Source organism: Microtus ochrogaster, unplaced genomic scaffold (genome assembly GCF_000317375.1).
Source record: "Microtus ochrogaster isolate Prairie Vole_2 unplaced genomic scaffold, MicOch1.0 UNK31, whole genome shotgun sequence".
NCBI lineage: Eukaryota > Metazoa > Chordata > Mammalia > Rodentia > Cricetidae > Microtus > Microtus ochrogaster.
The window spans coordinates 77,861-91,550 of NW_004949129.1; the positions used below are offsets into that span (position 1 = coordinate 77,861).

Sequence of the window (13,690 nt, forward strand, 5' to 3'; positions counted from 1 at the left end):
TAGACCAGGCTGGTCTCGAACTCACAAAGATCCACCTGCCTCTGCCTCCCAAGTGCTGGGATTAAAGGCGTGCGCCACCACCGCCCAGCTCATAGTGAATTTTTAAAATAATTTATTTAAATTTATTTTATGTACATTGATGTGAAGGATTCCCTTGCACTGGAGTTACAGACAGTTGTGAGCTGCTATGTGGGTGCCGGGAATTGAATCCAGATCCTCTTGAAGAGCAGCCAGTGCTCTAAACTGCTGAGCCATTTCTTCAGACCCACATTAAGCTAACCTGGACAACACAGTGAGATCCTCTCTTAAAACCAAAAGAAAATGGGGCGATGAGTCAGTGGTTGAGAGTCCAGGCGGCTCTTCTATAGGACCTGGGTTTTCCCCCCAGGTCACAGCCATCTGTAATTCCATTTCTAGGGGGATCTGATGCCTTCTTCTGGCTTCTGTGGACCGTAGGCATGCAAGCGGTGCACAGACACACAAGCAGGCAAAACAGCCATACACACAAAACAAGACAATCTGTAGGGAGCTGAGGAGACAACGCAAAGGCAAACTGTTGTGTAAGTACAAGGGCCTGTGTTTGGATCCCTGGCACCCACAGGAAGATACCTGTCTGTAAACCCCAGGGTTGAGGGTGGGGTGAAGTTAAGTGGATGCCTGGGGCACACTAGCCAGACAGTCTAGTCAAAGTACTGAACTCCAGCTTCAGTGAGAGAGAGACCTTGTGTCAAAAAATGAGGTGGAAAGCGATAGGCAACAGCTACTGTTGACCACTGACTTCCGCCCACAGATACGGACGGGTTCATACACCACATACAAAAATTTAAAATAATCTGAGCGCGGTGGGCCAGCACTCGGGAGGCATACACACACACACACACACACACACACACACACACACACACACAAAAGGTAAAGTCAGTAGGCTTGGCAACTAGAGGACGGTGGAGAAGAATGGAGGACATCAAAAATTATTTTGAGACCTTCATCAATGAGCCACCCATCTCCTTATTTAGCCCGTCTTCCAGTCTAAACCCATAGAAATGGCTACTGCCCTGCTTGGCTCCCACCCCTACCCCAGTTTTCTGGGGAGCACACCATCCGTGGGCTGAAGAGCACGGGTCTTGACCGACATTGGTCCTTTCAGACCTCGGGATGACGGATGCTTTGGGAAGATGGGTGGGGGGCATATGTGGCGGGAGGTCCTGGAAGAGCGGTCACAGCAAAGCATTTAAGCGGGATCTCCTCAGAAGATGCCGTTTCTGGAAAGTCTGAAGAACAAGGACGGCAGGCCCTGCGAATTAGGGTTGGAAATAAAGAACCAGGAGTGAATGCACTAAGATGGAAGACGTCCAGGGGGGAGTGCGGGAGTGTGAGCGCGCGAGGACCTGTGGGTGACACGCAACACGTTGAAAACCATATTGGAGGAGTTTGCATTTCTCGCTTAATCCACCTGGGAAGACACAGGCGTACTACCCCGCCTCGCAAGTCACCTCAGCCTTTATACAACGTTGTGTATGACAACAGAAAAGGCACAAACTGGAAGTCCGGGGGGCGGGAGCGCACTGGGTGGGGGCGGGGAGGGGGACTGCTTCTAGACAAGAAGCTCGGGGTCCCTCAGCCCAAGTCCAGGGAAAGCGGCGGCTTTGGACAGAACCATTATCAGAAGATGGAAGGGGGATAAAAGCCTTTCACCGTGAACTCGATCCTGCAGAGCCAATTTGGCACTTGCTCATCTCTTTCTTTTCTCATCTTGTTCTTTATTTCTGTTTCCATCACCACTTGCTGCATGCACTCTCGCACGATTCTGATTCCTCGGCTCCACTAATTGATCTTCGGTGACCCCCAGCATCACACGTGGTACAGCCCAGTGGAGCCCGCTCCGGGCGCAGGTTATAAAGGCTCGGCTGCGGCAGCCCACTGCGGAGTCAAGATGCGCCCCAAGGAACAGGTGCAGAACAGTGCGGGGGAAGGGACGGGGTCTGGGGACCCAGCAGCAGGGACCCCCGAGACCCAGCCTGCAGCCAGTCCGGCCCCGGAGCCCTCGGCGGAGCCCAAACCTGCTCCTGCGCAGGGAACCGGGTCCGGACGGCGAGCTCCAGGATCCCGAATCAAGACAGGAAGATTTTGTCGGTCCATGATTATCGGTAATTCGGACGCGCCATGGACCCGTTATGTATTCCAGGGGCCTTATGGTCCCCGGGCCACTGGCCTGGGCACTGGAAAAGCCGAGGGAATCTGGAAGACGCCAGCCGCGTACATCGGCCGGAGGCCTGGCGTGTCCGGCCCTGAGCGCGCCGCGTTTATTCGAGAGCTGCAGGAAGGTAAACTGAATCTATGGGATCCTGCACTGACTGCTACTCGGGCATCTCCGGGGAGGAGGAAGGGGCCCACGACTCAGGAGCCCCGCCCCCCTGTGGCGCTCACTCCCACCTTTCCACCACCCCGGGAGACCTCTGTCCGCGGTGCCTGTTTAGTCTCCCTTTTCCCATCTCTTCCTCCCTTTCGGGTTCCACGAATTTTGTGTGTGCGTCAGGTTCAGGGCTTGCGCGCTCCTCGCCCCCTCTTCGCGCCTGTTGCTGAGGCAGATCTGCGCACTCTCAGTGCCCCCTCCCCATCTACCGCAGTGCCAGCAGAGGGGCGGGGGCTGCCGGAGGGAGCTGCTAGTCGCGCTCTGAGCCTGCGCTAGCTCGTGGAACCAGCATGCGTGGGTGGGTGGAGAGGGAGCTTTTGACCACTAAGTGGCTGCAGGGGTCTGGGTTGTGTTTTCCCCGGAGCTGGGCTGAGGCGGGAGGAGTGGGCGGGGCACTGAGCTTCTGTTCCTCCTCTTCTGGGCGGGCACAATTTTAGGCTTTGGTGCCCCCTTCTGGGTGCTGAAGGTCTCCTTGGCCCTCTTGTCATAAGCAACAGGTGTAAGGTGACTAAACTGCATATGTTTTTATGACCCAGGAGGCTCCAGTGAGCTGGCTTCGCTGCCGATTGGGTCAGGCATGACGAGTCAGTTTGCAGCTGTATTTCCCCTAACTTCCTATCTCTTGGGGACCAAGGACCCAGGGGTCCTAGGATTCCAGTTCCTGAACCTAGAGGGTGGTTTTGTTCGAGGAAGCAGGAGCGCTGAGATCCGGAGCTCTGCAGAGGGTGCTAGGGCCGGATGGATCTCAGTCTCCTGGCTCTATGATCTTTGGTGTGAGGGTCGCAGTGGGCTGTGGGCAGCCTTGGCTCCTTTCTCTGACCCACTCAAGCCTTTCCTCCTGCAGCACTGTGTCCTAACCCACCTCCCACGAAGAAAATCACTGAAGATGATGTCAAAGTAATGCTATATTTGCTGGAAGAGGTGGGTATTGCCTTCCTCACCCAGATCGGCCCTCATTTTAACTCTGCCCTGCAGGACTTAGGGATTTTGTCTGTTTTCTGCCTGCCTGGGGGCCAACTTGAGGGCCCCTCTCCAGAAATGCATTAGCTTCCAGGGGGGCAATCTGGGCTGATCTTATTCTTTTCCCCAAAATGGGAAATCGAATCAGACCCCAGAGTTCGTTAGTAGTCTGTGATCTAGTACCTGGACTACTGGGTGTTGGGGAAGCTTTCTTCGTGTGTCCTAGCCCTGGTTCCTCCCTCCTGTTTGGGAGTTCCCAGAAACTGGGAAAGTATGAATGGCTGGCTCTCCTTTTGCAGAAAGAACGGGACCTGAACACAGCTGCTCGCATCGGCCAGTCCCTGGTGAAACAGAACAGTGCTTTGATGGAGGAGAATAACAAGCTGGAAACCATGCTGGGCTCAGCCAGGGAGGAGGTATTTGGGCACCTAAGGGCAGGGGACAGTGTGTTCCCTTCCCCAAACTAGCACCTGTTATATGCCTTCGTGCTCACCCTCCAGTGGCTTCCTTCTCCTCCCCTAGATTTTGCATCTCCGGAAGCAGGTGAACCTGCGAGATGACCTCCTTCAGCTCTACTCGGACTCCGACGATGAGGAGGATGAGGAGGAGGAAGAAGAGGAAGAGGGGGAAGAGGAGGAGCACGAAGGACAGCGAGATCAAGACCAACAGCATGATCATCCTTACGGTGCTCCTAAGCCGTACGTGTCCTGCCTTTGTGCCTGGACCATCCCTTCTCCGAGCTTCAGTTGCTCATTTGTGAGCAGGGACACTGGCAGTGAGCCTGCCAGGAGAGCCGTTGGAACTTGCTGACACTGCCACCCTTATCCAGTATGGGGAAGCCATGGGGCCTGGGATCCACCACCCTCCACCCCATGCTGACTCTTGTCGCCCTGTTGCCAGGCCCCCTAAGGTGGAGTCACAGCACCGCTGCCCACAGCTGGAAGCTCTGCAGCAGAAGTTGAGGCGACTGGAGAAGGAGAATGACCACCTGCGAGAGGAGGTGAGGCCAGGGAGGAAGGCACGCCCTTTGGCTGGGGGTGGTGACAGCCTGGCCCTCTTCCTCTTTCCCTTCCTCCAGGCCTCTCACCTTGACAACCTGGAAGACGAGGAGCAGATGCTCATCCTGGAATGCGTGGAGCAGTTTTGTACGTGACGCTGTAATTCGGGATGGAGCAAGGGCCTGGAGGGGTGGTGGGAAGAATTCAGGGTTTGGAGACTGGAGAGCTGAGCTGAGGTCTCGGCTCTGGGACTTTGCAGCTGTGTAGGCGCAGACAGATTCCTCGGCTTTTCTGAACTTTTCTGATCTTTAGAATGAGGATTAATGACTGTGGCCTGCTGACCCGTCATTTCAGGCTTTATGAGGTCGCTGAGCGTGGCGGTGCACACCTGTGATCCCAGCGCTCAGCAGTCAGAGCAGAGTCAGGTGTTGAAGACTTTGAAGAGAGAGAGAGACACACACACACAGAGAGAGAGAGAGAGGGAGAGAGAAAGAGAAAGAGAGAGAGAAAGAGAGAGAGAGAGCGCGAGCTGAGCTGAGGAAGTGCTTTGTGTAAGAGAGCTCGGCAGAAGCCACAGGGGTCCTTAAAGTCTATTATTTGGGACAGTACACACTGGGAATGTGGATGGGACAGCGGGGAGAGAGCCAGCAGCTGCCAGAGTCTGGACATTTAGGGCTGGAGGCGTTCAAAGTCACATATTGGGTCTGAGCTGTGCCTAGCACCAACCTGAGCTTTGTCCGTCAGGAGGGTAGCAGTCCGCTTCTGTCGGCCTACGTCATCCCTGGCCTTCCTTCCCCCTGCATTCCACGGCTCTCAAGACTCAATGTCTCTAGCCCCCGACATCTCATAGTGTACAATGGGGTCTCTGCCCATCCAGGTCCTTTTTCCTACATCCTGGATGAGTTTTCTGAAACCGAATCAAGTTCCGTCTTCCCATTGGTCAAAGGATAATCTCGACCCCTCCCCCCACCTGTGTGACAAGGTCCTCTGCTCACTGCCCCAGCATCTCTTGCTGCCCACGCTCTTCAGCTTCCTCTTTGTATGGTGGGGCTTACTTAGCCGGTGGCTCCTTCCAGAACCCTTCCTAGGCTTTGCAGCACAGGTTGATGGTCCTTCCACCTATGACGTCATTTTCTCTACTGCTCCCCCCCCCCCCCCCATTGGCTCTATCATAGCCCGTACTATCTGATATCCTGAGTTCCTTTTCCTAGTTGACTGTCTCCACTGTACCGGAGCTTGGTATGGGCTGGGATCTGTGTGTTGATAAGCTGTTCCTGGACAAGAAGACCCGAACAAAGAATGTCAAAGCCCCCTGGGACCCTCTAGGGGCGGGCCAGAGCCGAGGCTGATCTGTGCTTGTCCCATAGCTGAAGCCAGCCAGCAGATGGCAGAGCTCTCGGAGGTGCTGGTCCTGAGGTTGGAGGGCTATGAGCGGCAGCAGAAGGAGATCACCCAGCTGCAGGCTGAGATCACCAAGCTACAACAGCGTTGTCAGTCGGTAAGCTGCACCATGGGAGCCCCTCTCCCTCATCGAGGCTGCATGGGACCCCAACCTCTTCCCCTTGCTCTGCCAGGCCCAGAGGTCTAACCTGTGTGGGCATCAGAGTTAGCAGAGGTTAACTAGAGAGCCATTCATCTTGCCCGGTCATGTCCCTAGCCGAGTCCACGGGATCCCACAACTCTTCCCGGTGCCAAGCTGAATGACCTGCACTTTAGGACGCCCATCCCATGTGACCTCCTCCTGAAAGGACTGTCAAAGACTCGGATGTGGGACGCCTGTTTGGGGAGGGAGCCCTGGAGTGGGAGGTCTTGTGGGGTCTCATACATCCTGGTTCCTTCCAGTATGGAGCCCAGACAGAGAAACTGCAGCAGCAGCTGGCTTTGGAGAAGGGAGTCCACCCAGAGGTGAGGTTCCATGTGTCCTTGATCAGGGATGCAGGCCTCTGGGGATTGCTTGAATCTCCACAGAAGACAGAGCCTTTCTGCCGCCCACCCTGACTGGCTTGTGGCTCAGCGGGTAGCAGCTCATTTGAGACCCGAATGGGTCTTGTCCAGGGTTACCCAGAATCTCACTGTTTGAATTAAGAGCGTGGGGGGGGGGTGTGTGCCGGGAGGCGGGCGCGGGGCGCTAAGGCGAGAGCAGGCGGAGTGTCTGACTGGGGACCCCTGGATCCTCGCAGAGCTTTCGCGCTGGCTCCCACGTGCAGGATTATGGGAGCAGGTTTCGCGATCGCCAGGAAGATGGGAAGAACCAGCGCCAGCGCTCCTCGATGCCCACGACTTCTGTCGCCCACTATGGATACAGTGTGCCTCTGGTGAGGATGTCCCTTTGATCTTGCGATCAAACCAGACCTGCTGCTGCCGCCTGGTCTCTGCCCTCTGATTTTTCCCCTGTGAGTGTGGGGGTGGAACGGCTCCTCTCATCTCTGTTATAGGACGCGCTTCCCAGTTTCCCAGAGACGCTGGCTGAGGAGCTCCGAACGTCTCTAAGGAAGATCATTACTGACCCTGCCTATTTCATGGAGAGGTGCGTGACTGGGATCCTTAGGCTTGCTTCAGCTCTGCTCACTTTGGTTCACCCAGTGGCAGCTACTTTCTCTGAGTGGGGCATGGTTGACCCTCATGTTCTGACCTCTCTTGGGTATCCATCCTGCTCCACTCACACTGCCTAGCCCCTCCCTCTTTGGACTCTGTGTTGGATTGGTCATTTCTACTGGAGACTTCTTTCTTTTGTCCTTTTGAGACTGTGTTTCTCTGTGTATCCCTGGCTGTCCCGGAACTCACACCGTAGACCAGGCTGGCCTTGAACTTCGAGATCTGCCTGCCTCTGCCTTTCCAGTACTGAGATTTAATGTCCCGCCACGCCTGGCTTCCTGTGACCTTTCAATATGTCTGTGCCCCAGGAACTTTGCAACGTGAGCTTCCTCAGTTCACTGAAGGCCCTGCTCTCTGTTAAAGGCTTACAGGGTGGCTGAGGGGGAGACATAAAACTTGGGGTAACCTGGCTAAGGGCTCCCCATCATCTGTCTTCACATTGCAGCAGTCAGACAACAGCAGGATGCTGGTTCTGTGACCAGGAAACTCTGGGAAGGCATGCCCTGGGGGATACTCATCTGAAAGTTGTTTTGGAAATAGGCCGTCCCTTTCCATTCAGACGACACCTAGGTGGCCACTTTGATTTAGGCTACTCTGTGTAGAGACCAAGGTGGACGTCACATCTAGACAGGGACACGTGAGGGTTTTCCCACACCTGTCAGCCATGCTGGAGTTCCTGGCCCTTACTCCTCTCCCTCCAACCAGGGGCTTCTGAGGAGGACATCCCAACCCGACCCCTACCCCTTAGCTCTCTGAGTTCTCTTGCCCTGCCCTAGTCTACAGACCATCAAGGTCCTCCCCAGCTCTGTCCCAGCCAGGAGTGAAGGGAAGGAGAATCATCCTCAATGTACCCAGTACCCAGCCCGTGCCACTTAGCAAGAAGAAGCAGGGTCATCAGTACCAAACAGGTTCCATCTCTCTTGTCCACTTCCCACCCTCCTAGATGTGACGTCCGCTGCAAGGAGGAGCGAGAGCAGGAGCAGGGGGCGATGCCACCACCCCCACCGCCGCAAGATCTCAAGCCACCTGAAGATTTCGAGGCTCCAGAGGAGCTGGTGCCTGAGGAGGAGCTGGGGGCCATAGAAGAGGTGGGGACGGCCGAGGAAGGGCTGGCGGACGAGGCAGACCGGGTGTCTGAGGAGACCGAGGCCTGGGAGGAAGTAGAACCAGAGGTGGACGAGGCCACAAGGATGAATGTGGTGGCCTCCGCCCTGCAGGCCAGTGGCCTGGGCCCTTCCCGCCTGGACATGAAGTACGTCCTCCGGCAGCTGACCAACTGGCAGGATGCTCATTCCAAGCGGCAGCAGAAGCAGAAGGTGGTCCCAAAAGGTGAGTGCTCTCACAGAGGACACCCTCCTGCCAGTGGGTCGAGCTTCCGGTCATCAACCTTGTGAGAGGTGAGGGTAGGTGAGCCCCCCAAATGCTCACTGTACCTCAGTTTGGTCCCGCTCAGTGTGCTGATTTGCATGGACTTTGCCTACTATTTACACAGGCACCTCCAGGTCCCCTTGGTAGAATTGTTGCCTTAGTTCTCACTTGTGTGGAATTTGCTTACAAGTCCAGCTGTCCATCCACCTTCTTCCTGGGGGCGCTGAACTGAGGATTAGGACTGGGACTGTGTGCCCCCTTTGTACCTCAGCTTCCTATCTCTGCTCACCCTTCCCCATATCCCCATCCCTAATTTCTCTATCCCCCCCAAGACTCTCCGGCCCTGCAGCAAACAAACGTGGGGGAGGGGCGGGATCTTGGAGCAGCAGCCCAGGGTCAGACGCAGGATGCCGAGAACAGTATCACTAACTCTCCCAGTGCTAGAGAGGAGGAGAAACCCTGGATTTTGGGAGTTACATGCTCTGAGGGCAGGCTTTTTAGGCCTGGCCTATGAGGAGCTGTCAGTGAGTTCAGGTGATTTGGCACTGGGTTTTTTCCCCTGAAGGCTCTTTTCGTCCTCACACGTGCGCACAAACACACACACACACACACACACACACACACACACACACACACACACACCGGTGGGTCGGTAGATTCGATCCTGCACCATTTCTTAGAAGAGGATCCTGAAGTTGAGAGAGCTGAGCTGACTTGTCCAAGGCTACACAGCTAGGCGCAGACCTGAGCCTGTGTCTGCCTATGGGTAGTGAAGCACTTGGTCTGGTCTCACTGCTACGCTGGCTCTTTCTGCGTAACACCTGAAGTCTGTAACTTGTAGGCAGCACCCTTTCACGCCGGCTCGCTGTCACTCTTGATTTTTGGGGGGAGGGGGACACCAGTGGGTGAAATATATCACTGGAAGAAGCACAGTAAGAGTGTGCCAGTTGTAATAGGGTCAGCGCTTCTGTGACTGACAATGGGAAACCTGAATAACTGTCAGTGGTGTCTCCTGACACGGCCGATTGTGTCTGAGGTGGGTCAGGCTCCTGGTTCACGTCCACCCGCTTCTCTTCCAGGCTCTGCTGTTTCCCAGCAGCCTGCAGAGGCCCCACAGACCGCTTGAGACCCCTTCTTCTGCTGCCTGGCTAAGTCCCTCCCTTCCTTCCCTTCCTTGGAAACAGGACCTCATGTCTGTAGGCAGGCCTTTCTCTGTCCTGGCCCAAGCTTCTGCTCTCTTCTAAGGCAGACTGAAAGAACCCTAGTTCCTCATTCTGAAACTGGTGCCAAAGTTGTGGCTACTGGGGCCCCCGGGGTGGAAGCAGCCTGTGGGGAGACTGTCTGGCTACCAGACCCAGCTCTGAGACAGGTGTGAGTGGTCAGGGTGGGGGCCCAGGTCCCTAGGGTAGGCAGTTACTGGGAGGACCCTCTCTATCCCTTGAACCGCTCACATAAACGGACCTCCCCAGTCCTGGTTGGCTTTTGGAACCTGATTCTTTTTTGCTATCCTTCGTCCTTCCTCTGTTTCTATTGCCGTGTGTAAAGTGAAGTGTATCTGAGTGGGGGTGGCAGAGGGGGTCCCTCCTCCCTGTGACGTCTCGGTCTCCCGTGGCCCGTGAGTATCCCTCTAGAGTTCTGCCCTTCCCGACATCTTTCCTCGTGCATAGCTGCAGCCTCGGTGCCTGCCCTGCTCCTGCAGTGCTCCATAGTCTTGTAGCTTGTTAGCCTTTGTATCGATGTTTGTGCCCGTGTGGAAATAAAGAACTTGTGAGCTACCTGACCTGTCTCAGTCATGTTTCTCGGGAATTCATGGTGTGTGTGCGTGGGCATGCCGCATGTACACGCGTGTGCATTTTTGGGGAGCAGAGCTACGGAGAGAAGATGCATTGGTACTGAATGATATGCCACGGACTCTTATTAAGTATAAGTGCATATGACACACTGCTGGGTAGTATCGGGTGACGCCATGTGCATTTGTCAGATGGCGAAACTGAGGCCCAGATGGGTTCAGTGATCCAGGGGTCTAACAGCCAGTTATAGTGCTGAGCTTGAACCCAGGTCTTTGAAGCTGGCCAGTCTCCCTTTCCTGATCCTGACTGCCCCGAGGTCTCTGTCACTGTGCTTTATTTAAAGGAAAAAGTAGGAGGAGAGTTGCCGTCTAGTTTAGGTCAACCCCCCCTAAACCTGGATCAGGAATTTGTAGCTCATCTTGGAAATACCCCAGGAAATAGTCTTAGGGAGAGGGGAAGTAACAGGAAGCAAATCTGGAGATGTTTGAGACAAGGAGAATCATGGTCTACCAGCTAAGGATTGAACTCTCAACTTGGGAGCCTTTTGGAGACAATTCTTTATATCTAAACAATAATCACGATTTCAAAAAGACTCGTATCAGTTAATTGATATGTTCAGTCTGTCTCTAAGAATACCACAATCTTTAACAGTTGACAGTACTCAAAAGTCCAAGTTCATGCCACGCACGATGAAACACACCTTTAATCCCAGCACTAGGGGAAGCAGAGGCAGGCAGATCTCTTGAGTTTGAGGCCAGCCTGGACTACAGAACTAGTACCAGGAGAGCCAGGGCTATACAGAGAAACCATGTCTCAAAAAAACAAAACAAAATTCCAAGTGACCTGTGAAAGTTGGGAAAATTCTTAGCTACAAATCCTGCAAGACAGAATTGTCTACTTAAAATTCATAGTGCTTCAGGGTAAACACCTTCTTTTTGAAACTATGGCTGGCCTGGAACTCCATATGTAGACCAGACTGGCTCCAAACCTACAAAGATTCAGTTGTCTCTCAACTGGTGGGATAAAGACACACACTGGCATTCATTACTTTAAGATACTCGCTGGGGGGCTGGAAAGATGGCTCAGCGGTTAAGAGCATTGTCTGCTCTTCCAAAGGTCCTGAGTTCAATTTCAATTCCCAGCAACCACATGGTGGCTCACAACCATTTGTAATGAGGTCTGGTGCCCTCTTCTGGCTGCAGCTATACACACAGAACATTGTATACATTATATATATATACATATGTATATATATATATATATATACACACACACATATATATAAGATACTTGCTGGGGTGGGGGAGAAGGGCTGGAGAGATGGCACAGTGGTTAAGAGCACTGCCTGCTCTTCCAAAGGTCCTGAGTTCAATTCCCAGCAACCACATGGTGGCTCACAACCATCAGCAATGAGATCTGGTGCCCTCTTCTGGCCTGCAAGCACATATACAGACAGAACACTGTATACATACATATATACAAAAAAAAAAAGATACTAGCTGAGTATTTTAAGAGAAGTCTTAGGGACAGTGGTACCCAGCTGTATTTCAGCACTGGGAGGCAGAAACAGGTGAATCGGGAGTTCAAGACCAACCTGGGTTCTCATAATATGACTTTATCTCCAACAAAAACAATCCAGCAGAGGCTAGAGAGATGGCTCAGTGTTAGGTAAGAGTGCTTGCTATGTTTGCAAGCCTGAGGACCTGAGTTCCCAGCACAATGCAGAGTGGAGGATGGAGCTCACTGGGGCTTTTCTGCTACCAGCCTAGTTCAAGGTTTCTAGAGAGGCCCCGCCTCATAGGCTTAAAGCAGACATAAGACAGGACACCCGACATCTTCCTCTGGCCTCTGAGCATATGTACAGGTACATACACCTGCATACACACACATATATACATACATAAATAAATGTATGGTGGCACAGGCCTTTAATCCCGCCACTTGAGAGGCAGAGACAGGTGGATCTCTGTGAGGTGGAGGTCAGCCTGATGTACGTAGCCAGAGGTGTATGGTGAGACCTTATCTCCAAACAAACAAAAAAGACAACCAGAAGATAAGTGGTATAGAATGGAATAAACTGTGATCACCGCTCTAATGAACCCTAAGTAGTAGCTGTCCCGCCCTTCCTCTATTACTCTGCTTTTTCCTCCCTGTGACCCTTTGGCTGATCCACCTTACCTTCCTGGTGACCTGACCTAGTTCTGCACTTCTGAGTGATGTGAACCTTGGTCTTGCTGCCTTTGTCAGGTCAGCTTGCTTGAATTTCCTACTTACGGTTATGAGACTAGAAGTAGCGAGAGCCCCCACCCCTCGCAGGTCCCTGAATCCCAGACATGGTCCTGCTTGTCCCTGACTTGAGGTTTTCCCTCATGGAAAGCAGAGACCATAACTTCTGATGGTTGTTTACTCCGTTCTTTGGCCTGCAGATAGGAAGACGCAAACATGGCCAAGAAAGAGCTGTAACTTTATATTTTGTGTGCTGGAGCCTGGACCCAGGAAGTGCTTAGGAAGTGCTCTACCATGGAGCTATATACCAAGTGCTATAATTTTATATTTATTTGAAACTTTTTTTTTTTATTTTTGAGACTGAGTCTCTTGTAGGCTCAAACTCCATATGTAGTCAAGAACGACCTTCAGCTTCTGACCCTCCTGCCTGTCTCCCCAGTGCTGGGATTATATGTGTATACCACTCTGCCCATTTTATAGGGTGGTGGGGACTGAAGCCAGGGCTATGTGTGTGTTAGATAAACACTCCACCAACTGAACTACATTGCCTTGCTCCAGCTAACTTCTCCTAAGTAGATGTGACACAAACGTCTGTTCATTCCAGACAAGGAACAAAGTGGCAATACTGCTGAAATTGAATTTGGTGGCCCCGTGAGTTTATCAGAGTTACTTAGAGGAGTATGAGAGAGGGGCTACTTACAGGAACATGTATGACTCAGGGCAGTTGCATCACTGAAAACCCACCCAAGGACAGTCACTCATGAGAACCTTGAAATTCAGTGAGCAACTTGGAGGCAGCTCCACAGGTCAGAGCTGTCTTCCAGGCAGTTCAGCAGGTCAGCCTTTTCCAGCCTCAGTTGGACTGATTCACCTTAGCGCTTCTTACTGGTTATATAACCTCAGGAGGGAGGAACCTTGTGTGTTTGTTCAGTTTCAGAAACTTCCTGAGCCTTCTCTTTTCTTTCTTTCTTTCTTTCTTTCTTTCTTTCTTTCTTTCTTTCTTTCTTTCTTTCTTTCTTTCTTTCTTTCTTTCTTTCTGTCTTCTCGGTCTCTCTCCAGGATGGAGGAAATACAATAGGTCACTATGACCTCTGTAGTTCAGGTGGCAGAGTGCTTGGAAGCCCCGGACTCCATCTCCAGCACCATAAAGCACCTGTATGGTTTGAAGTCAGTTTGGGTTGTATAAGACCCCATTCCAAACAAAGCAAACAAAAGGAACAGTTTTTGTATTTGAAAATTGTTGTGGCAAGCCGGGCGTTGGTGGCGCACGCCTTTAATCCCAGCACTCGGGAGGCAGAGGCAGGCGGATCTCTGTGAGTTCGAGACCAGCCTGGTCTACA

The 13,690-nt window shown here is 53.0% G+C and overlaps 1 protein-coding gene across 1 annotated transcript; it reads left to right on the plus strand.

The window, feature by feature from the left end:
* The first annotated feature begins 1,906 nt into the window (after positions 1–1,906).
* Positions 1,907–10,111, plus strand: Hap1 (huntingtin associated protein 1). Its single transcript, XM_026789854.1, is given in 14 exon segments — positions 1,907–2,324; positions 3,258–3,334; positions 3,673–3,789; positions 3,896–4,071; positions 4,274–4,373; positions 4,452–4,518; positions 5,739–5,869; positions 6,214–6,276; positions 6,552–6,686; positions 6,807–6,898; positions 7,910–8,295; positions 8,667–8,698; positions 8,700–8,730; positions 8,733–10,111. Coding segments are annotated over 14 exon segments (1,914 nt in total). The 5' UTR covers positions 1,907–1,933; the 3' UTR covers positions 8,849–10,111.
* The last annotated feature ends 3,579 nt before the right edge of the window (positions 10,112–13,690 follow it).